Source organism: Salmo salar, chromosome ssa27 (genome assembly GCF_905237065.1).
Source record: "Salmo salar chromosome ssa27, Ssal_v3.1, whole genome shotgun sequence".
In the NCBI taxonomy this organism is placed as follows: Eukaryota; Metazoa; Chordata; class Actinopteri; order Salmoniformes; family Salmonidae; genus Salmo; species Salmo salar.
In genome coordinates, this window is record NC_059468.1 from 15,627,878 (window position 1) to 15,653,385 (window position 25,508).

Below are 25,508 nucleotides of genomic sequence, written 5' to 3' on the forward strand. Positions count from 1 at the left end.
GTCTGAAAAGACCGACTGAGTGGGCGGGGAGCTAGTAGGCTGAGCTTACCTTGACTGACGGGTCTTTGAAAACGCCTATGTCAAGCAACATTATCTCAAGCAAATTTGCCTCTACACAAAGAAACTCAAACAACATTGAAATTGCATGCAACATCCAATCCTGTCATACATCTCATGGCTTCACAACTGATTTGTTTATCCAACTGTTTGGTTATTGTAAACAGCATCAATATAGACAAAATGTTGGCTGTATAATTTAGCTAGCTAGCCCAAATGGAATTGTCAGCGCTATTTATCAAGCTAGCTAACTAGTTGATTGGACAATGCCAAGAGTGTGCAAAGCTGTCATCAAGGGAAATGGTGGCTATTTGAATAATCTCAAATATAAAATATATTTTTATTTGTTTAACACTTTTTTAGTTACTACATGATTCCATATGTGTTATTTCATAGTTTTGATGTCTTCACTATTATTCTACAATGTCGAAAATAGTAAAAATAAAGAAAAACCCTTGAGTAGGTGTTCTAAAACTTTTGACCGGTAGTGTGTGTGTGTGGATATATATATTATAGTAAATACTACAATATTTAATGTGCATATACCCTGCTCATTCCCCTCCCCCATTAAACAAGTATCTATAAGTGTTTTTTGTTGTTGTTAATACTGTAGCATTTACTATAGTATTCTACAGTATACTACACAATTCTGATCGATGTGTAGTATAGTATTTTACAGTAAACTATAGTTTATTACAGAATTCTATAGTAAGTACTGTAGTATTTATTCTATAGTAAACTGTATTTTTTAAATTTATGTGGGAGAGCAGGGTGCGTCAGTACCAACACAAGAGCAGCTAAATGAGATGCAGCTGATGCTCATAGAGAATGAGATAGAGAGAGTAGAGATGGAAACTTAGAAACTGAGTGGAAAAAATACAAATTAGAGCTTGAGAAAAATAAATTACATTTGGAAATTAGGTTCCTTGAGCAACAACAGCAGCAGTTAATTGTAGCGCGAGCAATAATAAGAAATTGTACATTGAATAGGCCTATTTGATTTACAATCATTTTAAGTGTAGTATTTGCATTTGTAAATACTGCCTGTAAGACTTTCAAGACTGAAGGAAGGAAAGGAAGATATGCTTTTTAATTGTTACAACGTATATATTTATTGATTGGTTATGCTGGTTATATAAGTTTCTACGTCTCTCATTTAACCTAGACCTATTGGCTACATTTGATCGATGATTTGATTCCGGACCAGTCGACCTTTGATGTTTTCTGGACCAGCAGGTTCCCTATGGTTTTCCTGTGCCCTGGCTCAGTCATGGGATGGGGCAGCCTCTTCTTCACGCAGCTATTCTGCAATACCACTGTGACAGCAACAATGGTGCAGGTCCTCTCTGGTGCCATTCTTATCTCTCCATGTAGGCAGTGGAACCTAGTGAGAGCACAACGCAATAAAACGGTGTGGTAATGCAGTCATCTTATGTTATTTGGTGCATTTCATAGCCTAATGAAAAAGTAGGCTACAAACCTGTGCTTCAGCACCCCTATGCAGCACTCAATAAGGCACCTCGCCTCAGCATGAGCATTGTTGTACTCCTGCTCCTGGTCTGTCCTGGGTGCCAACATTGGTGTCATCAGCCACCTTTTTAGTGGGTAGCCACTGTCCCCCAGCAGGATGCCACAAAGTCTAACCTCTACAAACTCCCGCTGGAGTGCGCTCTCTAGTAGGAGCCGTGCGTCGTGGGTAGACCCAGGCCACCACGTCTGTAATCTTCATCCCCTCATTGCAGGCAAGCTGTACGTTGGAGTGAAATCCTTATCTGTTGACATATCTGATTCATGGTCAGAAGGGGTCTGTATCCTGACATGAGACCCGTCAATAACATCCGATGATGCCTGGTATCCCGTAGACTGTGGATCTGCTGACATTTATCCTGTCCTCCACTGTTTTGAAATGCACCTTTGGCATAGAACCGAAGCGCAATCAGAGTTTGCAAAGCCGGGGACAGCGCCGGTGAAAGCTCATCGATTATTTCAAACTGATCAGAACTGCTATAGTGGAACCTCACGATACACTCCCCGTCTGTATACATATCCAGAGTGTTGCTCCGATATATTATTATTCGTTCCCGTCTAAAGGCCCACTGGTTGTGAAACCGATAGACAAAGACACCCCATGCTCCGTTATTGCAGTTTTTGAATAGTGTTTCTAAGAAGAATAGTGTTACCATCGAGAATGTTCGCGAGTCGACACACTTTGGTGCGCTCCGCCTGCTAGCTACTAGGCGAAGAATCTATGCCAAGGCATAGCTCATAAAGGGCTTACGCCCAGGTGGTGCAACAGGTATCATTTTTAGGTCCGGCGTAGAGCACATTTTACGTCGGCTGTAGTTACGACCCACTTACGACCAACTGGTGCAACCGGCCCCAGTAGACTAGCTACTTAGCTATGTAAACTACGCCCCTCTCCGAACACGCCTTCTGCGATGTTGGTTACAAGGCGGTACTTATTTAAATTAGGTAAGAGAATAAGTCGTTACCATTAGTGTATTAATAAAGGTCTTAGTTATCCTGCCTCCATCCCGACCGTCAACACACTCTGATGCATTGTTCACCAGTTGGACAGCTGTTACGAGATCCATCTATTCTGACTGGAGCATTTTGTTTGGTGGGTCAAAAAGTAACAGAATCTTGGGTACCATGAGAGCGATAAATCTGAAGCTGGGCTCGATATGGTGCGCAGCAACCCCACTTCCTTGACTTTCACATCTGCAGGAAAAGCTTGTTAGTTTTCAACCTGCGTCAGCTACTGGGATATATCCTTGGAGGACTTAAGGATAACTTGTACAGTGGCTGGTTCAGCAGGCGTTTGTGTTTCCCCCTTGTAATGAACTCCAACAGTGGGCTTTCTTAAGTATTTTTAAAGGTTACAAATGTTTTAAAAAATCTCTGCTGTCATGGCATGGACCACCACCAGATGAAAATGGTGGTTAAAGCAATGAACATAAGGTATGTCTCAACCCAATTTCTCCTGTAGACGTTTCTGCACTCCCCCTTGCTTCCCTGACATCAGAGGCTCTGTTGTAGACTTGACAGAGGATTTTGTCAGTTCTCAGTCCAACCACAGTTTCTATGAGAGTGTTGGCATCACCTGCATCTGCAGTGGCTATAGTCAGAAGGCTCTTTTATTTCATAGTTTCCATCTACAAACCGAAGTACGATTGAAAAGTTTTCATAGTCTGTTGGGTCCCTCGTTCTGTCCACTTCCCCGACAATATGCTCTGTTACTAAGTTTCTCATTTGTTTTATTAAGTCATTCTGGGCGTCGTGGCTCGTGTAGGTTGCGTTATGGGGAATGGTTGGTGCTACCTTACTTTTTTTTTTTTACTTTTACCCCTTCTTCTCCCCAATTTTGTGGTTTCCAATTGGTAGTTACAGTCTTGTCTCATCACTGCAACTCCTATACGGACTTGGGAGAGGCGAAGGTTGAGAGCCATGAGTCCTCCGAAACACTACCCAACCAAACCGCACTGCTTCTTGACACAATGCCCGCTTAACCTGGAGGAAACACCGTACACCTGGCGACCGTGTCAGCGTGCATGCGCCCGGCCCGTCACAGGAGTCCCTAGAGTGCGATGGGACAAGGACATCCCTGCCGCCAAACCCTCCCCTAACCTGGACGACGCTGGGCCAATTGTGAGCCGCCCCATGGGTCTCCCTGTCAAGGCCGGCTGCGACAGAGCCTGGACTCAAACCAGGATCTCTAGTGGCACAGCTAGCAACTGCGATGCAGTGCCTTAGACCAATGCGCCACTTGGGAGGGTTGGTGCTATCTTGGCCAACTCTTGGTCTTTTTGGAGGGTATACTCAAACAATGACAAGAACCACCCACTGCCTTCCTCTGTCATGCTTTTAAATGCATCGTGATCTCTTCTCAGAGTGATTTGATTCATCTCTCTTGGGTATGTGGGACGTGGCCGTCCCACCTGCGGGACACACTATTCAACAGCCAGTGAAATAGCAGGGCGGCAAATTCAAAACCACCAAAATCTCACAATTCAAACTTCTCACACATACAAGTGTTATACACCATTTTATAGATAAGACTCTCGTTAATCCAACCACATTGTCCGATTTCAAAAAGGCTTTACGGCGAAAGCAAAACATTAGATTATGTTAGGACACCATCTAAACAAGAAAAGCCACACAGCTATTTTCCAAGCAAGAAGAGGCGTCACAAAAACCAGAAATACAGCTAAAATTAAGCACTAACCTTTGATGATCTTCATCAGATGGCACTCATAGGACTTCATGTTACACAATACATGTATGTTTTGCTCGATAAAGTTCATATTTATATCCAAAAACCCCATTTTACATTGGCCCGTAATATTCTGAAATGTTTTTCCTTCAAAAACTTTAGGTGAATGAGCACATCAATTTATAGAAATACTCATCATAAACGTTGATAAAATATTAAACTGTTATTCAAAGAATTATAGATACATATCTCCTTAATGCAACCGCTGTGACAGATTTCAAAAAAGCTTCACGGGGAAAGCACACTTTGCAATAATCTGAGTACAGCGCTCAGAAAACAACAGCAGGCAATACAGATACCCGCCATTTTGGAGTCATCTAAAATCATAAATAGCATTATAAATATTCACTTACCTTTGATGATCATCAGAATGCACTCCCAAGAATCCTAGGTCCACAATAAATGTTGTTTTGTTCGATAAAGTCCATAATTTATGTCCAAATACCTCCTTGTTGTTTGCGCGTTCAGTAAGCTACTCCAAATGTAGGAAGCGCGCCGAAGATTTCACGACGAAAAGTCAAAAAAAGTTATATTTACGTTCGTAGAGACATGTCAAACAATGTATAGCATCAATCTTTAGGGCCTTTTTAACATAAAAGTTAAATAATATTCCAACCGGACGATTCCAATGTCTTGAAAAATGTAATGGAACACAGCTCCCTCTCAGGTGAATGCGCGCCAATGAAGTCATGTCCTTACCTGAGTCAACAACTTCCAACTTCCTTTGTTCGCTCTCTGTTCACCATAAAAGTCTCAAACAACTTTCTAAAGACTGTTGACATCTAGTGGAAGCCGTAGGAAGTGCAAAATGAACCCTAAGTCACTGTATAATGTAAAGGCAATCATTTGAAAAAAACTACAACCTCAGATTTCCTACTTCCTGGTTGGATTTTTCTCAGGGTTTTGCCTGCCATATGAGTTCTGTTATGCTCACAGACATCATTCAAACAGTTTTAGAAACTTCTGAGTGTTTTCTATCCAAATCTACTAATAATATGCATATCCTTCCTTCTGAGTCTGAGTAGCAGGCAGTTTAATTTGGGCACGCCTTTCATCCAGACGTCAAAATACTGCCCCCTACCCTAGAGAAGTTATCTGCTAGAAATGCAATAATGTCAACAATAGAGCCCAGGTAATATCGATGACGTGCAAGCTGATCCGTGTCAACCAGTGTTGATATTTCCTGCCCTGTCTCTTTACGCGTTTCTCTCTCTCCATAGCCTCACGTTAAGTGTTATTTCGAGGTGGCATGTTCGTTCAGTCCTTTATCTCTCTGTAAAGCATGCTTCCAATCACAGAACCCTTTAATGGTAAAGGTTGAATCTGATGACGTGCTGGACCGAAATTTCATCAGGAGAAACAAAAGGCTGCAACAGTTTGTACTGAATTCTTACCAAAAGACAGCTTCTTCCCTGAATACAATCTTACTGGAAACTTACCTAATGTGACCTGGTTGGGCTTCTCAACCCCAAGGTCATCTGGGGTTGCTCCTCTGGATGTAAGTGGCTCTGGCCCGTGTGATTTAGCATTGCTAGCAGCTGCTGCTTAGCTGGGTGGCGGCAAGGAGGCTGGTGGCGGTACTGGGAGGGGGGCTCTGCTAGCTTCACCGTTGACAGAGACTAGCCTAGCCAAACTCTGTGGGCTAGTCACTGCATTGCCATGATCGCCAGCAACTGTAGCAGTGGTTTTGATGAGTGAATTTTCAGCTGCACTTGTTGTAGGCTGGACAATAGAACAAGTCAAAATTCACCCAAGGCAAAAAAATGGCAAAAGAACATTGGCTAAGCTGGAACACTTGCGCGAGCCCATAGCAAATGAATGGAATCGAACGTTCGCAGAGCTTGGCGCCAAAAAATGTATCCCCTTTTATTTTACCACCACAATCTGTTCTTTTGATGAAACTGAAAAATAACAACTTGTGTAGAAAGTAAACATTTGCACCTCGATGGTGCCAAGTGTGCTTACGTCTGCATAATGAGGAAGTAGGGAAGAAATTGAAACTTTTAACTATTTCTGGTCTGGCGATCGATGACAGCAGAGTACGCTACCCAACCTTATGTAATTAGAAAGAGGAGATTATCCTGATTTAAAATGGTGTCCAACTTGAGAAAATCAAAATATACACATTGCGAGATATTTGGCGAAATATACCAGCATGCCTCTCCATAGGAAAACAATGGGGGAGCTCAGCGTTCCAAGGGCAAACGGCATTTTGGGGTAGCGTTTGATGACAACAGAGTACGCTGCTCAGCCTTACATAATTAGAAAGAGGAGATTCTCATGATTAAAATGGTGTCCAGTTTGAAAAAATCTAAATGTACACATTGTGAGATATTTGGCAAAATAGACAGACATACCTATATTTCCCAATAGGAAACAATGGGACAACCTCAGAGTTCCATTAGTTACTTTTTGTTGTTTACATTTTAACTACCAGCAACGTGGGCCAACAATAGCAAAGCAGGCATTGTGACGTAGAACAATAGACTGGGAATAGAACGTTCGTAAGGCGAGTTGGTGCCATGGTGTTAACTAATAGGAGCTGGCAGGTTGAAAATGCCCTAAAATAAGGCCTGTTTTTTCGTGATTAATTCAAACAGCAAAAAGCAGCAAAATACGAAATATAAAGAAATACACAATTCCCAACAGGGGATATCCCCCTGTAGTATAATTATATTGAAATGTACTTTAGCAGAGATAGGCTTACTTCTTTCCTCTCCATAATGCTAATGCAAGCCCACACACAGTTTTATATAACACATCGATTTTGTGATGAGGCACAAATTGTCTCTTTCTGGGACACACACACCATCGCTGCCCTTCTCACCTCATGTTCTCTCTCTGTGTGTGCATGCGAACAACTCACATCCCTCTGCTTCTCTCAGTGTTTGTGTGTGGGTGGAGATGTCTTTCCAGGGCTAGTGCTGAGCGCCATCATTCTACTCCCTGTTGAAAGAGAGAGAGAGATCCCAGTAAAGGAATGCACTACACCAATGATTTCTAGCCCAACGAAACAAAAGACTACAGTACCCTCCAAGTTTGCATGAAAATAACCTGTTTGTCAACTATTCGAAAGAATCTGTCATTAACCACCATCTCTGGCATCATAATAAAGGCCATGGTGTTTGCTTTGATATAAATTGTTTATTTGCAAATTGTCTCTTTACTCAGATCTTCAGGACATTCCAGAGGAGAGCGAAGCCACAGCAGAACCACCACGAGAGCCTGACGTGTCACACTGCTCCCCTACTCTCAAAAATAGGCCGAAGAGAACATCAGAACTGAACTTGAAATAGTCTTCCTCTTTTTACACTTAAAAGGAAGTATCATATTAATTTTCAAATATATATATATATTTGTTTCTTGGCTTTTGCTTTACAGTACACGACCAGCGGCAATATGTGACTACGCTATTCTTTTGTGTTTCTCGCTTGGGATTATTTGGATTTATACTGCTCCCTTTTGGAATCGATGCTGGACTAATGAGGACCTATTAAAGTGGCGTGAATAACAGGAAGGGAGTTATGCAATGATGATTTTCCAAAGAAGAATATGCAGGAAATGGACAGCAAATATAAAAGCAGTGAATGGATAACCAAACCTGATGGGTTTTGTCTAAGTGAATGGGACACTGCATTAATGATGGTTGGGTAGCTGCTTCTTTGCATTAGGATGTGGATGTGTATATATATAGCAGCTTGTGCTGAGACACATGGATATGCACAAACACACACCACAGACACACCACAGACACACACCACAGACACACACAGTCATACATGCTCACATACACATATTTAAGTCCTTTACATTTCCATAATTAGGATTATCTAATTCTCACCGCTGTTTATGATGCTAATGATTTGTTTATTTATTCTTCCTTCGTTATTTAAGCAGGTAAGTTAAGACCTCTCATGACACAGGCCAAACATTAGAGTGACTGTACAAGAATGAGGTAGCACTGTATTTCTCTCCCCTAATTACCATGTTTTTACTTAGAAACCACATGGCAACAGCATAATGACAATTATTATTCTAAAATTACTTACTTACTTACCCACTGGTTTGTGGTTCATTTCCTGCAGGGATCACATACATATACTTTAAATGCTCAAAGTAATGTAACTCGCTTCATGGCACATACACTACCTTACAAAAGTTTGGGGTCACTTAGAAATGTCCTTGTTTTTGAAAGAAAAGCTAAATTTTTTGTCCATTTATAATAACATCAAATTGATCAGAAATACTGTGTAGACATTGTTAATGTTGTAAATGACTATTGTAGCTGGAAATGGCAGATTTTTAATGGAATATCTACATAGATGTACAGAGGCCCATTATCAGCAACCATCACTCCTGTGTTCCAATGGCACGTTGTGTTAGCTAATCCAAGTTTATCATTTTTAAAGGCTAATTGATCATTAGAAAACCCTTTTGCAATTATGTTAGCACAGCTGAAAACTGTTGTTCTGCTTAAAGAAGCAATACAACTGGCCTACTTTAGACTAGTTGAGTATCTGGAGCATCAGCATTTGTGGGTTCAATTACAGGCTCAAAATGGCCAGAAACAAATAACTCTCTTCTGAAACTCGTCAGTCTACTCTTGTTCTGAGAAGTGAAGGCTATTCCATGCGAGAAATTGCTAAGAAACTGAAGATCTTGTACAACACTGTGTACTACTCCCTTCACAGACTAGTGCAAACTGGCTCTAACCAGAATAGAAAGAGGAGTGGGAGGCCCCGGTGCACAACTGAGCAAGAGGACAAGTACATTAGAGTGTCTAGTTTGTGAAACAGACGCCTCACAAGTCCTCAACTGGCAGCTTCATTAAATAGTATCCCCAAAACACCAGTCTCAACGTCAACAGTGAAGAGGTGACTCTGGGAGGCTGGCCTTCTAGGCAGAGTTACAAAGAAAAAGCCATATCTCAGACTGGCCAATAAAAATAAAATATTAAGATGGGCAAAATAACACAGAGATTGGACAGAGGAACTCTGCCTAGAAGGCCAGCATCCCGGAGTCGCCTCTTCACTGTTGATGTTGAGACTGGTGTTTTGCGTGTACTATTTAATGAAGCTGCCAGTTGAGGACTTGTGAGGCATCTGTTTCTCAAACTGATAAACTTGGATTAGTTAACACAACGTACCATTGGAACACAGGAGTGATGGTTGCTGATAATGGGCCTCTGTACGCCTATGTAGATATTCCATTAAAAATCAGCCGTTTCCAGCTACAATAGTCATTTACAACATTAACAATGTCTACACTGTATTTCTGAACAATTTGATGTTATTTTAATGGACAAAACATGTGCTTTTCTTTCAAAAACAAGGACATTTCTAAGTGACCCCAAACTTTTGAACGGTAGTGTATACACTGAGTGTAAAAAACATTAGGAACAGGTGAATCCAGGTGAAAGCTATGCTCCCTTATTGATGTCTTCTGTTAAATGCACTTCAATCAGTGTAGATGTAGGGGAGGAGATGGGTTAAAGAAGGATTTTTAAGCCTTGAGAAATGGATTGTGTATCTGTGCCATTCAGAGAGTGAATGGGCAAGACAAAATATTTAAGTGCCTTTGAACGTGTATGGTAGGAGTTGCCAGGCGCACTGATTTGAGTGTGTCAAGAACTGCAACGCTGCTGGGTTTTTCACACTCAACAGTTTCCCGAGCGTATCAAGAATGTTCCACCACCCAAAGGACATCCAGCCAACTTGACAACTATTGGAAGCAGTGGAGTCAACATGGGCCAGCATCCCTGTGGAATGCTTTCGACACCTTGCAGAGTTCATCCCCCAACGCATTGAGGCTGTTCTGAGGGCAAATGGGGTGCAACTCAATATTAGGAAGGTGTTCCTAATGATTTGTGCACTCTGTGTATATTACTTGGGGATTCTTCATCACAAATACCAGAAAGTGACAATTGTTAATAATTAATTTCAAGTAATTACCAGAAAGAATGATGCTATTACCATGTAGTTACAAAGTAAATACTTGGCAATAAGGGAGCATAAAATAAAGTTTTACCTAAATGGACAAAATAAACCTAATCCCTGTATGGATCACTACAGCATAAGCAATGTAGTTTCCAAGTTTAACTCTAGTGGACTTGGTAGACTATATAAAAGAAGCAGTCAAAAAAACAGACATTGGAAGGTGGAACTAAGACAATACACCATGTAATCCATTTTGAGATGCATTGAGAGATAGGGGAAATCAACAACTTTTTGCAAACATCGAATTATAAAACGGAGTCTTCTCTATTAAGGACTAAACCAATGACATCGGGGACTGTTTTTGAACAACGGACAGCTGAGCAACCATTATATTTGCCTTTAAATTCTTTTGAAACTAAAATGCTTTAAATGAGGCTTTCTTTATTCTTGTAATTTCTTGTCATCTTAATTTGACTCATGTACCATATTTTGCTGGCTTGCATAGTGTGTATCAATCTGGCTAAAAATGACATGGGCAATGATTTTGTGTCTGTCTTTATTTGACTGTACTATATTCAATTTATGTTTATAGAAGCCCATACTAAAGATATGAATGTCAAATCCAAATGTTGCCTTTCAAGTTGTTATCAAAATTATATTGTCATATTTACGTATCAATGGCATATATCCACTCGTTTTGACAAGTTCTGTGCTGGTATAAAAAGGGTCTTCTTGATTTGTGCTCTTACTACAGATAGTTGTGGTCCACCTCACTTGAGCCCTCTGTCAAAACAACAGGTGGTGTAGTTATGAAGACTTATTTCCACAATTTATCATGGTCCTGACACAAACCGTTATTATGGTAAGTTTGTTGGCATATGCCTATCCTATTTGGAATTAATGCCTAGGTAAACCTAAAAAAGGTTTGTAACAGTTGTCATAAGCGGTCATGACTGTTTATGACATCTGTATGTCATTATTATGACAGTGTTAGGTAGACCTTGTGATAAAAAAGGTCCAAAGGAAGTGTTACCAACAGTTGCTCTTACCTGAAGCATTACCACTGCATTCTGGTAATCGAATCTAGCTCTGCTATAAACTGGCACATTGTACAGACAATCACTCAATTAGCTGTGGCTAACAAAGCTCATATCAGACTATGACGATCCCCGTAGTACGTCAATCCAATTCGGTGGTAAAACGCAGCTGTCTTTTGGAGGGCCTTAGCTCATGTATCCCACTGTCTCACACTCTATATCTATCTAATGTAGGCTGACACCGCTTCCCCAAATACCTCCCCCTAAACCCCTCACGGTGACTTGATGCCTCTACCGAAACAGGTCAAATCTATCAAACCCCAACACACTTAACTCTCTCACCTTCTTCACCATCTCTCTTTTCCCTTTACCCTTTTTAACTTCCTCTCTCTATGCCATTTTTTTAAATGAATTCCACCGCCCGTCTTTGTCCATCTCTCTTACTCTCTTTTCCACTACCTCTCTTTTTCTCTCTCACTCTATGGCTCCATCCAGAAACAGCCCTTAGTCCCTACCCACCTGTCCAATTGTCTCATCTCCATGAGGAGTTGTTTACGGACAGGTTCTATCTCACTCTCTTAGCCATCTCTTCGTTTCTCTTTCTCCCTTCCTTCCTTCCACAGTCTAAACCTGGACACTGTCGACCACATGACTTGTATTTTCTCCCTTCTCTAACCCCCTTACTCTTGTCCACTACCTCTCTCTTTCTCTCTAGCTATATACAGTATATCTCACTCCCTTCTCCATCTCTTTTTGTTTCTCTCTATCCCTCCCTCCCTAATGCTGGGGACAATGTCAGCCAAGTAACATGTATAAATATCCCCATTGGGGGACATAGTTGGCATAGTGGGCGCCTCTCTATGGCCCGCCTGCACCCCATTCATCATTGGAATTTACCAACATTGGGGATGCCATGGCACTGTAAGCCCCGACAAGCTCTGGTGGTCTGGGAGAGAAGCAGGGGGAGTGGGGTTACCGGGAAGCTGTACTGTGGCCCCTTCTTCAAGCTATCTCCCTCTCTTTCCCTTTCTACATGTCTCTCTCTTTATTTTTCTCTCGCGCTTAAATAATTGCCTGATTATGGTATTCTTAACGTTTTAGGAAGGTCACAGTACAACCAAACTGTCTTAAATTGTTCTTACATTTAACAACTGTGTAACTATTAGAAGAGTACATGAAACCTTGGATCTGACCTCCAAAACTAAGGCCTAGATTCAATCAGATCAAGCGCTAACTGGCGATAGCCGACACTCGCATAGCTTATGTTTTGGCGGGGTGTCAGAGGTGTAACTTCATTGGAGCTGTCAAATCGGTGAGCAGCTGCTCTTGATCATTGTCACGAAGCCACACCCGTCCCACTCACGTTAGAAGTTCAGAACGAGAAAGTGTAGGCTATATAGGAATAATAAGGTTCATATTGAAAATCATTAAACAAAATAATGACGATTTCTATCAGCCTAATCGAGGTGTAGGTTACATCTCACATTCCAGTGTTCGAACTTGTAAACAAGGCTGCATGGGATTTATTTTAATGCGAGTCCGTGCAGCCAATGGCAATGTCTGCTTTAGGTATAATGCTGGGAGCTGCTTGTGGATTTGACAGCTCGCAGTTCCGGCACCATCAAAACATCAGCTATGCGGATGTCGGCTAAAGCGGATCTGATTGAATCGGATCTTAAGTGTTGTTGACTTTTGTACCTTGCTTTAACCTAACGTAAAATTGCTAGACGTCTCTCTTTCAGTCACTCTGTATCTTTGTCTGTCAAGTTGATGTTTAAGAGAATTGGAGTTTGTAGTAGTGGTGTCAGGCACATGAGCAGGTGTTGCTGTTGTAAAAGAGTTATGAAGTAGTATAAGTTTATGATCTCTTAATATTTAGTATGCCATGAATCTTTGGCGTAAGCTGTTGAGATGATGTGCTTTCTCCTTGTTAGCATGTTTAGCATTTCCTGTCCAAATGATCGCAAAGTGTCTCAAATTAATTGTCTACCTCAAAGTTACTTTTTAAGATGATTTGGACATCAAATGCAAAAAATGCTTATATCGGGGACATTAACTTGTATTGGTTTTTGGACAAAAATGCACAAAAGTTAGTGTTTGGAGCCAGCGGCTAGTAAAAACTAAAGGATAGATTGCTGCCTTACCTTGTCGATAGACTCCTTATAGGGTAAGGAACCCAATATGTAATTTTGTAGTTTGGATGAATAATAAGGAAAATTACTACTGTTGTTTTGTTGCCAATGTTGTCATTTCAAACCCTGAAGCTAATATTTAAATGGTGCCCAGAGCTATGGTATGGGGGATTCCTGATGTATTATGGGAGTGCCCACTCCCCACACTACCCTGCACTCCTAGACACCTTTGTAATTTGAACCCTGTGTGTGTGCGGTGTGCATGTGTGGAGGACAGAAATAGAACCGTCTCTTTTGTTTTATGACAGCATCTGCCTAATCCTCTATGCCCCGCTCATTGTCCTTCTCTCTCTCTCCCACCACCTTTGTTTTTATTACTAAAACCCCACCACCGTTGTTTTTATTAGTAAAAGACCACACAACAGGAAACACACAATATATGTCAATTATGTCAAAGAATAAATCAAATTTATGACAGCTGACACAGGAAGACAGAAGGAAATGGATGAGAACAGGCTTTCTATCTGCCGGTAGAAGTTGTCCGTATGCACAGATCTAGAATCAGCATGCGTTCTCCAAACCTGACCTTAACCATTAGGGAGAACAACGCAACATCAAGGTAAGATCATCCTACTTTGCTTTATTAAAGAGAGGAAGGCTCAGTAGATCAATTTAAAGAATTGACCTTTAAAGGATTGAGTTGGGTGGAGCCAGAAGGATAGAATGGGAGGGGCATGTTTGTGGGTGTGGTCATCTACTCTGGGATATATATGTTCTCTTTCTATCCCAGAGTTTGGTCTCTCTTCTGCTCTTTCTCCCTCCCTCCTTCTCTCTCTGTCTCTCCTATTCCACTGAGTTGACAGGACTGTCCTGCACCCTTTATCCCTCTTTTCCCTCCTTTTCTCGGTCAAAAAGCCCAAAAGACCTTCATAAAAATGGAGGCAGTCAAGAAGAAGATGCTTATGTTGAAGCTGGATAAGGAGAACGCTCTGGACGCGGCAGAACAGGCCGATACCGACAAGAAGGCAGCCGAGGAGAGAAGCAAGCAGGTGGGCCAACCACATCACAGAGAGTGGGGGGATCCTCTATCATAGATGGGGACATGGGCACCTTGGGCAGTCAAATAGGCAACTATAGGTTACTACTACCCCAGGGAGCAAAACTGGTTGCAATGATGTCATTCTGTCATTTTTCTACGTCATGGTCAGGTTGTATACCTATTGTGCGGACTTTAAGGACTTTTCAGATGTATTTTTTAGTGACCAGAAAAGGATGTATGGGTGTGTCACACATGGCATCCCAGTCCCTATATATTGAACTTATTTTGACCAGAGCACTGAATTGTCTGTACAACTGGAAATCCAATTAACCACCAGAAAATGTTGTCATGACGGGGGGTGGAAGTCTCGAAAGGTGAAATGGCTTATTGGTTTCCATAATGTTGCTGTGTGATTGGAAATGGTCTGCTTAGATACAACTCCGTTACAACTCCTAGGCCGGTCATCGTTAAACGATAGAATTAGAAAGTAATTGGTCAAATAGATGTGACATGTTTTACTGATATTGTAATATACTGGTTGGTGAAGGTATCATCTCACCTGCTTTTCTAGATGTGTTTGTAACAGATGTAATTATATTTTCTTTATTATTTTCAATATTTTATTTTGAAGGGTTTTGTTTTACATTCATTTATTCTTCTTGAAAATAAGGTAACAAGTTCATGACATTACTATAAATACTAGAGGTTAGAATACGGTTAAGAATAGGACAGATTTGACAAGACTTAACAACTGAGTCCAAAGTGACCTCTGTCCCCCAAAAAATGACAACTGGAAAATTCTAAACCATGCCTAGACAACTTGAGAGAAACGTAAGACCGTATTTCTCTCATTAGCGAGGCCAGACAAGCTGTCAGTCAAGGCTGGGATGGTTTAGCTAGTGATCTCTCCACAGAGAAATTGCGAAGGGCAAGACACTAGGATGGAATACGATGCTGGATCCTTTCACTGAGTGATTGTTGGGGGATGTTACCATCCAGAGCAAGTATTTATATCTAGATGTCATTGAAGTGGAACCATGGCAGGCATGTCCACCAGGCTTTAGGTTACTTGTGACAAGAGGACAGGTGAGGTGGCTAGAGACATGGGTTCAACTAGTATTTGTTTTCTTTCAAATACTTTCCTAGCTTGCCTGGCACAATGGAGTCAATGGAATAGTCCCAAAAGTGTCAAACCGGTCCATTTGCCACGCCACGAAGGCTCAAGCGCAAAAATTATTTGAAAGAAGACAAATACTATTTGAACCCAGGCCTGGGTGACAGTCAAGATGCCTTGATGAATGGAGATGGACAAGGCTATGAGGCTATCAGTTAATGAATACTATTTTCACACTATTAAGCCGAGCTTTACTGTGCTGGCCTGGTAATGTATCCACCGTAGTTGCTGGAACAGTGCTGGAAAGGTCAAGGTGAAAAGAAAATAGAGTCAGCACAGTATGATTCAGGTCCACACCATAGTGTGAAAAGAGTGTACAAATCTCACACACCCTTTTGCCATCTCTCTTTCCTCTTATTGCCCTCCCTCCCTCTCTACTTCCTTCTCTCACTCTTGCTCTCTCTCTCTCAGCATGAGGATGAGTTGCTGCAGATGCAGAAGAAGCTGAAGGGGACTGAGGATGAGCTGGACAAATACTCTGAGGCCTTGAAGGATGCCCAGGAGAAGTTGGAGGTTGCGGACAAGAAGGCCGCAGATGTAAGTGTGTTGTGTTCTTCCAAGGTCTTACAGGTCTAATATCAGATTACCCAACCCCATTTCCTAACCTTAAGTATTAGGAGGACGATAAAATACAGTAGCTGACCCGTGACCAGTGGTTAGGTGCAACATCTACCAACTTGTGTTAGCTCCAAGAACTGATGCCTTGGCTATTTGTTACGTTACATGGTCTTGAGTAGCAGGGATGATCTTTGTGTGACACCAGGCCGGTCACATTGGTGCCATGGCCTGGATGCTGGGGTTGCTTTGGAAACGATGTGAAGATTGAAGAGGTGGTGGAATTGGTCCAATGATCATCATCAACAGCAGAGGGTGTAGAATAGGTCTAGCTAGATGCCTTAGAAAGTCCCAAAGTTATAATAGGTTAGAGATAAGAGCTTTGAACCCGGAGCGATGCAGGTTCTGTGCAGGAGACCCATTAAGGATTTACCAAGCTTGAAGGTACCAGAAGCCTCATACCTGCTCATATTACATAGTGTATGACAAAGCGAGCACACTTGTGCTATGAAAACACAACCTGCTCTTACAGGGTTAGACAAGTTTCGACCACAGGAGGTTAAACCTGGTGCCTTGTGTCTCCCCTAGCTCCCATTCCTTTCATTCGCTCTGATCACCCATCCACTGCTACTGCTGTTTCATCCCCATATTCTGACCATGATATCATCCAATCGAGCTATGACTATCCCACCAATCATGCTACCATTTTAGGGACAATAAACATAGATATTCTTACTAGAGTAGCATTCGTCATGTCTGGTCTTGGGGACCCACAGGGTGTGCAGGCTTTTGTTCCAGCCCAGCACTAACACACCTGATTTAACTAATCAATAAGCCCTTGAGTTGAATCAGGAGTGTTGGTGCTGAGCTAAAACAAAAGCTTGCAGACCCTGTGGGTCCAAAGGAACAGGAATGACGTACACTGGAAATAGTTGCTGTTATGGTACAAGCGATAGAAACACAAGACACTAACCAACTCCAAAGACTTTTTGAGCAACAGATAATATAACCATTCAGACTTTCTGAACAACAGATGACATTTGGATTCGCGAGCCATAGAGCCTTTACCCATACATTGCCAAAAAAGGCCTGCTTTAGTTTGGCCAAGGAGTATGTGAAAACCACAGGGCCATGCCTGTTTCTGGGATGATAATTTAGTGACAGTTTGACTGACACTTTTAGTCCCCTTTGTTGGCAGTTTATTTCGAGCAGTAACCCGCTGGAGTTAAGGGTTAACTCTAGTGCTAGGAAGCTAAGATAAAATTCAAAGGTTTGGTTTTCATTTGCATTTTGGATTGTGCACACAGGCTTTACTATCTGAACGCTCCCCAAAGAATGGAATAGAATATAATAGACCCTTATTGTCCATTTGCACAGATGTTATTTTTGCTGTGACAGTACCCAACCTACACAGCAGGCTGGGAGCAGCACAGGGTCAGCAACAGAGCGGAACCCCAGGAGTAGTTTGGGGTTTAAGGGCTTTGCTCAAGGGCACAGTAACTGTAGATGGCATGTGAGTTATTGATGCCTGCAATTCTCCAGTTGCCAGCTCACTTTTTCAAGTCAGCACTGGGATTCGAACCCGCAAACCTCCCGTTACCGACCCGCCTCTCTAACCTTGAGGCTACCGCGGCCAAGACTATACTTGGGTTGCCACTCTCTATTCTTGGGTTGGCAATCTCATCCTAGTCCCCTCCCCCTTCGTATTTCTTTACTCTTCTTGTGGTTTAGGTATCTTTTTCTCCAACAACTTAGGTCTCAGTAATTCTCTATTTCTCTCTCTCTCTGTATTTCCCCTAGTTGACTGTAATGAAGTACTTTTCTCCGGACTTTAGATATAGCACAAACAGCAGCTGTCATCACAATCGTTTCTCTCAATAGAGAGAATGCATGGAGTGACCATGTTGAAATACCAGAGTGGCTTAGGTTTGTGTGCGTGTGTGTGTTTTACAGTAAATAGGTATTGTGTGGTGCCTTGGAGTGATGATTACCCAATGATTTGTATGGTTTATAACAAGCCAAGGTCATTACGGGTGTTATGTGCTCTTGTGTGGTCTGTCTGCCCTCCACTGTCTGTACAGTTATGTGGTAAAATCATGTGTGTGTTTTTCATCTTTGCAAGCTTCAAATCCGTATTGTGTGTGTGTGTTCGTGCGCATGCATGCATTTTCTTGTGCATATACCTGTGAAGACACCTTTCTTTGAATACACCTCTCTGTCTTGTCCTTGTGCATATGTGTGAATATACGGTATATTCGTATGAAAGGGGACCAGAGACCTATGTAAAATAATCTCTTCTCATGAGCCATCCTATATGAGGAGTGTATAGGGGATACAAAGGCCATGACCACAAGGTTATTTCCATTGAGGGGGTGGGGTGGGGTTTAGTGGTCTGAAAGGGGGATAGAATGGGGCATAACAGAAATACCAGAGGAGGGGGATGTACAGCTGTCTCATAGAAGCCAATGGGACAGACTTACTAAACAAACAAAAAAATATTAAACTTTATATACTGGATACACTCCCCTCCGTATGTATTTGGACAATGAAGCTCCATTTTTTTATTTGGCTCTATACTCCAGCATTTTGATTTGAGTTCAAATGTTTCCTATGAGGTGACAGTACAGAATGTCACCTTTTATTTTAGAGAATTTTCATACATTTGCCATTTAGAAATGAAAGCACTTTATATATCTAGTCCCCCCATTTGAATAAGTGTTTGGACAAATTTCACTCATAGTGTATTAAAGTAGTCAAAAGTGTAGTATTTGGACCCATATTCCTAGCACGCAATGACTCCATCAAGCTTGTGACTCTAAAAACTTGTTGGATGCATTTTCAGTTTGTTTTGGTTGTGTTTCGGATTACAGTATGTTTTGCCCCAAAAGGAACTGAATGGTAAATTTGATTGTAAACAAGAATTGAAGATGTTTCTGAACACTTCTACATTAATGTGGATGCTACCTTGATTACAGTTAATCATGAGTAATGATGTTCATGCCCCCAAATTCATGAATAAAGATCATACCTCCCCAAATATGCTAACCTCCCCTTCTTGGTAATGGTGAGAGGTTAGCATTTTTTGTTGTAGCGTCTGAACGGCATCTCACTTATCATTATTCATGATTAAATCATGATTTTTCTTAATCATGGAATTATCAGGATTAATTTAGGTGTTCAGAAACATCTTATCTACTCAATTAGAAAGAAAATGACTTCATTCACCATTCAGTTACTATTGGGCAAAACATAACCCAAAACAAACTGCAAATGCATACAACAAGTTTGTAGAGTCACAAAACTTGATGTAGTCATTGTGTGCAAGAAACATGGGACCAAATTCTATACTTTTGACCGCTTTGATACATAAGTGAATTTATCCAAATACCTATGACTTCACAAGGGTGGGACCAGATACATAAAGTGCTTCATTTTTAAACGGTAAAACAGATATGTATGAAAATACTCTCAAATAAAACATTCTGTACTGTTGCTTCATAAAACATTTGATCTCAAAGCTGAAATTCTGGAGAATAGAGTTAAATTCAACATTTTAGCTTCACTGTCCAAATACATACCGAGGGGAGTGTACTTTTTCCTGGTTATCCAAACTCCTTGTTCCAGCCAAACGCTACGCCACGCCCACTAACGTTCGTTTTTTCTCTGTAATGAGTTTGGATCTGAGTACCTCCCCAACCCTACACCGAATGCGAACACATTTGGGGCCATCTCATTGGTCCAGAAATCGATGTCTTGGGCCAGAGTAAGAACATCAGTTGGAAAGTGGTGGTTTGAAAATTTGTCATTGGCTTTGATACTCTGGTTGGTTATAGAAGATCCAATCACTGAAAACTTTGTTTTGTACAATACTCCTTGTGCCCTATCACCAGAAATTACTCCAATGATGTCATCCTCAGACTAAAGTACTGTATGTAGCGAACAACAAAGCAGAGGAAGAATTTAGTGTGAGTGGTCTGGTTAAGTGTACATTACCCTTTCATCCAATTACTTCTCTTCTTAATTAATATGGATTTACCTTTAAGGTCTACCTTATACCTTTCTTAATAACATGTATTTCTATATTATATGGGCCCCCACTTTCTTTCCCCTCTACCTTGGTATGTCCTAAATATCTCCCCCAGAATATAATAATTCTTCCATAGAGACAACTAGATTAGTGTGAGGCGATAGTGCCAAAGAGATTAGTGAAGGACATTTGTCCCTAAAGTGTAACCAGATCTCTCCAAATGTTGCTCTGCTCGCTCTTTCTCTGTGTGTGTGTGGTCCTTTTGAGTGTGCAATGTGTGTATTTGTGTGTGTGTCAGTGGAGGCTGCTGAAGGTAGGACAGCTGATAATAATGACTGGAATGGAGTCAATGGAATGGTATCAAACATCAAAGATATGGTTTCCATGAGGTTGATACCACTCCATTCCAGCCATTATTATGAGCTGTCCTCCCCTCAGCAGCCTCTATTGGTGTGTGTGTGTCTTTTCCAGTGTCATTAAGTCTCAGAGGAGTCAGAGTTCTAAGTCGTTGGGATAAACCTTTCCTTGACCTACGTGGCCCGTCTGCCTCTCTCCACATGCTTGTGATTAGTGTCATAATAAGACATGCTAAAGGACAGTTTTATGACTGCCTGAGTATGCCTAGCTCCTTACGCACTAAATCACAGGCACACAGTTTTCAGCAAGAGGGTAAAGAGCAACTCAATCTTCACACATTAAGGAGCTCTCAAAGCTCCGCTCCTTCAGCAGCGCTACTTAACCAGCGGCTAATGGCTAAAACAAATGTGCATTCAACTCCTGCTGAAGGCAAAGGGTGTTTCTCAAAATGCATACTACTGTGCTCCAAGCACGCAAATTGGAGCACGGGAGGGTCGGAGTATGAGTCAAAATCAAAGTATGGTAAATGGAGCACAGAGGGCACTTCTCAAATTAATTTAGACATTTTTACCTGCCTACAGACCATAGATCGCGAGCCCATAATAAGTCAATAGGGCTAACTGGCTAGCTACTACTGTTATCTAGCCAGATAGCCACGAATAATTGTTAGCTAGGTACCCACGAAGAATTGACATTAACTGGCATAATATTCGTTTTAGGTCAATTTTGCCTGTTAAACTATTTGGTTAGCTACATTATTACGATTCGCATATAGCTAGCTGATAATTATGAAGTAAAACGTTTGCTTTGTGTATATCTTGTTTCGTCTATTGTTGCCATTGTCCTGGCTGGAAGAATGCTCAGTGAATGGGGAGGTGAAGCATGAGGTAATACAGTAGGGGGAGTGCGAGTGCTTCTCAAATGTAATGTTTTATACAATGGCTGGGTTTAATCCTGAATGCTGATTGGTTAAAACCGCAATCCAGCCCGTGTCTATTCCACAAATGACCACTGGCTAAATCTATGAGTTTAAAATGCATATTTACTATATTCCATCTGACATGCGCAATCCACTGTCTCATCAGCACATCCAGGCAATTTATAAACTTGATCTCCACTATAAAAAGCATATTCATCTCACATTTCTTTTAGACTCTTATTTTTCAACAGCCGAGTTTTGTATAAACTTTGCTGTCTGTTTCTCCGACATTTGCAACATTGTTTCAATAATTCAAATTCTCCAGCTGTCCCATTGTAATGAATGTGTCAGGATGAGACAGACAGGTAGGCAGCTTTTCTCAGCCAGTCGAAATCATAAATCAGCATCATTTGTATGGATATATACAAAGAACTATCAATAGAAAACAGGTCAAAGAAAACTACGTGCAGCTAGTTGGAAGTCTTTCCAGCTTCAGTTTGAAGTGATCGTGTTAGCTTTGTTGTTGGCTAGCTCCTCTGAACAACAGTGTCCTGAGGAGAGAGCACATTTTATATGCCAGGTGATCAGGCAATATGGCAATGGAACATTTAGAACGAATGACCTGGGTTGCGTCCAAAAGACTGAACGACTGGGTCTCTGGCTTCCGAACCGATAGAACGAATGACCAGCCGGCTTGGGTTGCAACCCTAGATTTGTGTCGGGACTATATCTTGTGGAAGGATGAAATAGTATGAATAAATTCATCAAAATAACGTTCTCAATTAAAATATGTCAATCATTATTTGAATATGTTGGTAACCCGTTGTATAAAAGTGATAATGCCCTCGAAGCCGGTGTTTGGAGGATATATTGGCACGGTTTGCCGGCCCTCGACAAACAACACCCGTACCAATATATCCTCCAAACACTGGCTTCTCTGGCATTATCACTTAATTATGCATTCTCCACACTCTCGTCCGCACGAGAACCTACTCAAGAGAATGCACTTGGAGCATGACAATGTGGAGCACGTTAGTATGCATATTGAGAAACACCCATTGTTTAGCATCCAGCTTCTACTAAAAGCTAACACATTTTACCATGTAGGCTACCACTACACCCTATTTCAGTATTACAACTCCTGCTAACAGTTTACAGATTTTTGCATAACTCATGCTAACTAATAATCCTTTGCTAAGTGCTAACTGACCATTTTAGCATAGAAGTAGCAAAAATGTGGCTTCGGAAGAGCCCAGCGATTTGCCACAGTATTGCAGTCACACGGCGTTTTGGCACACATATTTTGCCCTTTTTCGGCCAAAGCACATCATTCTTCACGTAATTTACATTTTATGTCTTAATTTCAGTCATTAGATAAAATCCTGAAATAGCCAAGATGTAGCCAAATTTGTATAATTTTTTTATAGACTTATAGTTAACAAACGTCTAATTCGACCTACTTATACAATTATAAATTGATAAACTGGGCATAGCAGAATCAATGGGCAGCGCCAGATACTCAACGTATATAGCTGTCTGGAGCGACACTTGGCGGTAACAACTGGAAGTGGACAATCGAGCCACTTTCTGAAACCATTCACGAGGGAACAACACACGTTCGTTAGGCGCCAAACAGAAGAAATCGAGGAGGGGACTACCTGGATTTGACCAATAAGAAACGCTTATTTTCTTTTTCTGTTGCAATATGTTTTCAGGTGTGTGCCCTAGTAAACACAATCCTGGTATTGACGGTGGATTGAGAGAAGAAGGGAGGGCCAGGAAATGATGACTACAGCAGGATTTCTCAATACTCTGCATCTCAAGGCTGTTTGAAACAGTCTTTTTTTTTTCCCTGTTTGAAACATAGTCGCCTTCACAGCTGTGTTTATTCACTGAAACGAAAGAGTTCAATTACATTCGAAATACTTATTTCATCTCACAAGGAAAGATTATTTCGGGCATAATTTAAATATCTAGACCTGCTGCACAGGCTTGGCGTGGCAAAAAAATGTAACCAATATTTTCATAGAAAAATAATATGTATTTTAACGCATCGTTAAACCAACATAATTAGAGGACAAAACGAATGTTATTGTTTTATATCACACTGAATTCACATAAATGGTTCACAAGTAGTGACTTGATTTGTGTGTGTGTTCTGGTGCATGTCTCGGCATCCTCCAGTTGTTGTGAAATATGAAGGAATTAAGAAACCGTCATATTCTGTGTCTGGAGGGCTTTGAAACATGCTTCAGGTACGATGTGATGACAAGCAAAAAAATGTACACGTACCAAGCACATACTGTAGTCACACACGATGAACAAGTAGGCATACAATACAAAATAGCCTGTAGATAGAAGGCATACACACGTACAACGTTTACTACATCGTGATGTAGAGATTACATTCTCATGCAGTTGAAAATTGCATTCCACTTAAATTAGACTCTAGACAGGGTATAGATACAGTGTGACATAGCAGCTCAGAGACAGAATGATGGCTATGTCAAACGTTTAAACCATACACGAACAGACACAAACAAATAACGAAATCAATTTAGATAAAATACTGGGGAAATAATCATACACGCACACTACCTACAGCCTAGGTTGGTTTCTGTTAATAAAAGCTGAAGTTTCCCAAATATACCCCCATATATGGACTTTCTCATATGCTACCCCGGGAGTGGCTTGGAATGCGAGTGATTTTATCAATTGTACGTCACTTTACCTGATCAGGACACGTATAACAGGGAGTGCCTTCCTGTGGAAGAGACATCGTGCTCAATGCGCTGACAGGCGATCATTTTTGCTTTTCGTCTTGGGACCAACTAGTTGTAGGGGCAGACTCTGGATCAGCATTCCAGTCAATTGTCTACACTAGACTGGGTGTGGCGCAAGCCGGAAGTGGGTTGAAAAGGAAAGAGAAGGGAAACCGAGCCGGCATAGTGATTTGGAGTCAGGGAGGAAGAGACTGGACCGCACAACGCTTGTCAAGGCAATTTTGAATTCGTTTGTTTGAATGATATTAAGTTAGAACCGCGCACAATTGAAAGAAATCCCCCTCCCATTTTCGAAAGCGGAAACCAATGAATTAGGTTTGCTTACTTGCCACGTCTGTAGAAAAAAAATCTTAGCTGATTATAGCAGCAGGAGAGCTATCTAAACCACCTAACACAGGGTTAGGCTAATTTGAAAACATTTTACGAAAGTAGGTAAGACCTGTGTAAAATTTAGTGCGTTATTGAGTCACTGCTGTTAGGAGAAAGAACGTATTTTCACGCCACTAATCTACTACAATCAACGTGTTCCCTTCTTGGTGGGGCGTTGCTGCTTTTTTTTTCTTCATTTCAGGACAACTCGAGCTGAAGTCGAAGTTCGAAGAAACGTTTTAGAGAAGAAAAACTAACTAGGCTTAGCCTACGCTCGCAAACAAGACAATGTCTGGAAACAACAGCATCGACGCGGTTAAGCGAAAGATTAAAGTTTTACAGCAACAGGCAGATGAAGCCGAAGAAAGAGCAGAAATTCTTCAGAGACAGGTCGAGGTGGACAAAACATCAAGAGAACAGGTAAAAAGTATATTCATGAATCAACATTCGTTTAGGCTTTTCGACAAGATGTGCACGTCGATAGGTCTACATTGTTTCGATCTACGAAGTGCGTTGATGGTGCACTTGAAAAAGAAACAATGTAGCCTACGACTGGGTCGTGATTCATGCATTTACACCTCCGCCCTACAAGGAGCCTATTGACATGGTATTTGCCAATTCGATATACGTACGACCGGAAGTTACTTTTCGTAGCAGGTTAGGACGGACTGTGGTAACCAACATTCTTCTGTTACTTTACCCAGCCAGGGATGGGGGGGGAATGACTAAATGCAACAAAAAAAAAATGTATAAAAATAAAATGCTTTTATTTCCTCATTTATTTAAATAAAATGCACGTATTTTGCCTTTTAAAAACTAAAATAAATTTGCAATGGGTCTCCGTGACGGT

At 41.3% G+C, this 25,508-nt stretch overlaps 1 protein-coding gene, 1 long non-coding RNA gene and 1 pseudogene across 12 annotated transcripts in view; 2 read left to right on the top strand and 1 right to left on the bottom strand.

Moving 5' to 3' along the window:
• LOC106588550 (rho guanine nucleotide exchange factor 2-like) overlaps positions 1-7,930 on the top strand; it is a 100,254-nt pseudogene extending 92,324 nt beyond the window's left edge.
• LOC106588552 (uncharacterized) lies at positions 932-24,371 on the bottom strand. The gene is made up of 3 exons (XR_001324674.2): positions 24,238-24,371; positions 7,197-7,276; positions 932-1,441 (listed from the first exon to the last, which is right to left on the bottom strand). It is a non-coding gene; the product is annotated as an uncharacterized lncRNA (long non-coding RNA).
• Positions 14,207-25,508, top strand: part of tpm3 (tropomyosin 3) — a 35,895-nt gene continuing 24,593 nt past the window's right edge. For 3 of the 11 annotated variants that reach the window (XM_014177645.2, XM_014177644.2, XM_014177642.2), the window contains exons 1-2: positions 14,229-14,484; positions 16,060-16,185. In XM_014177645.2, the coding sequence (XP_014033120.1) occupies positions 14,371-14,484; positions 16,060-16,185 (240 nt within the window). In that variant the 5' untranslated portion in view covers positions 14,229-14,370. 11 annotated transcript variants of the gene reach the window in all.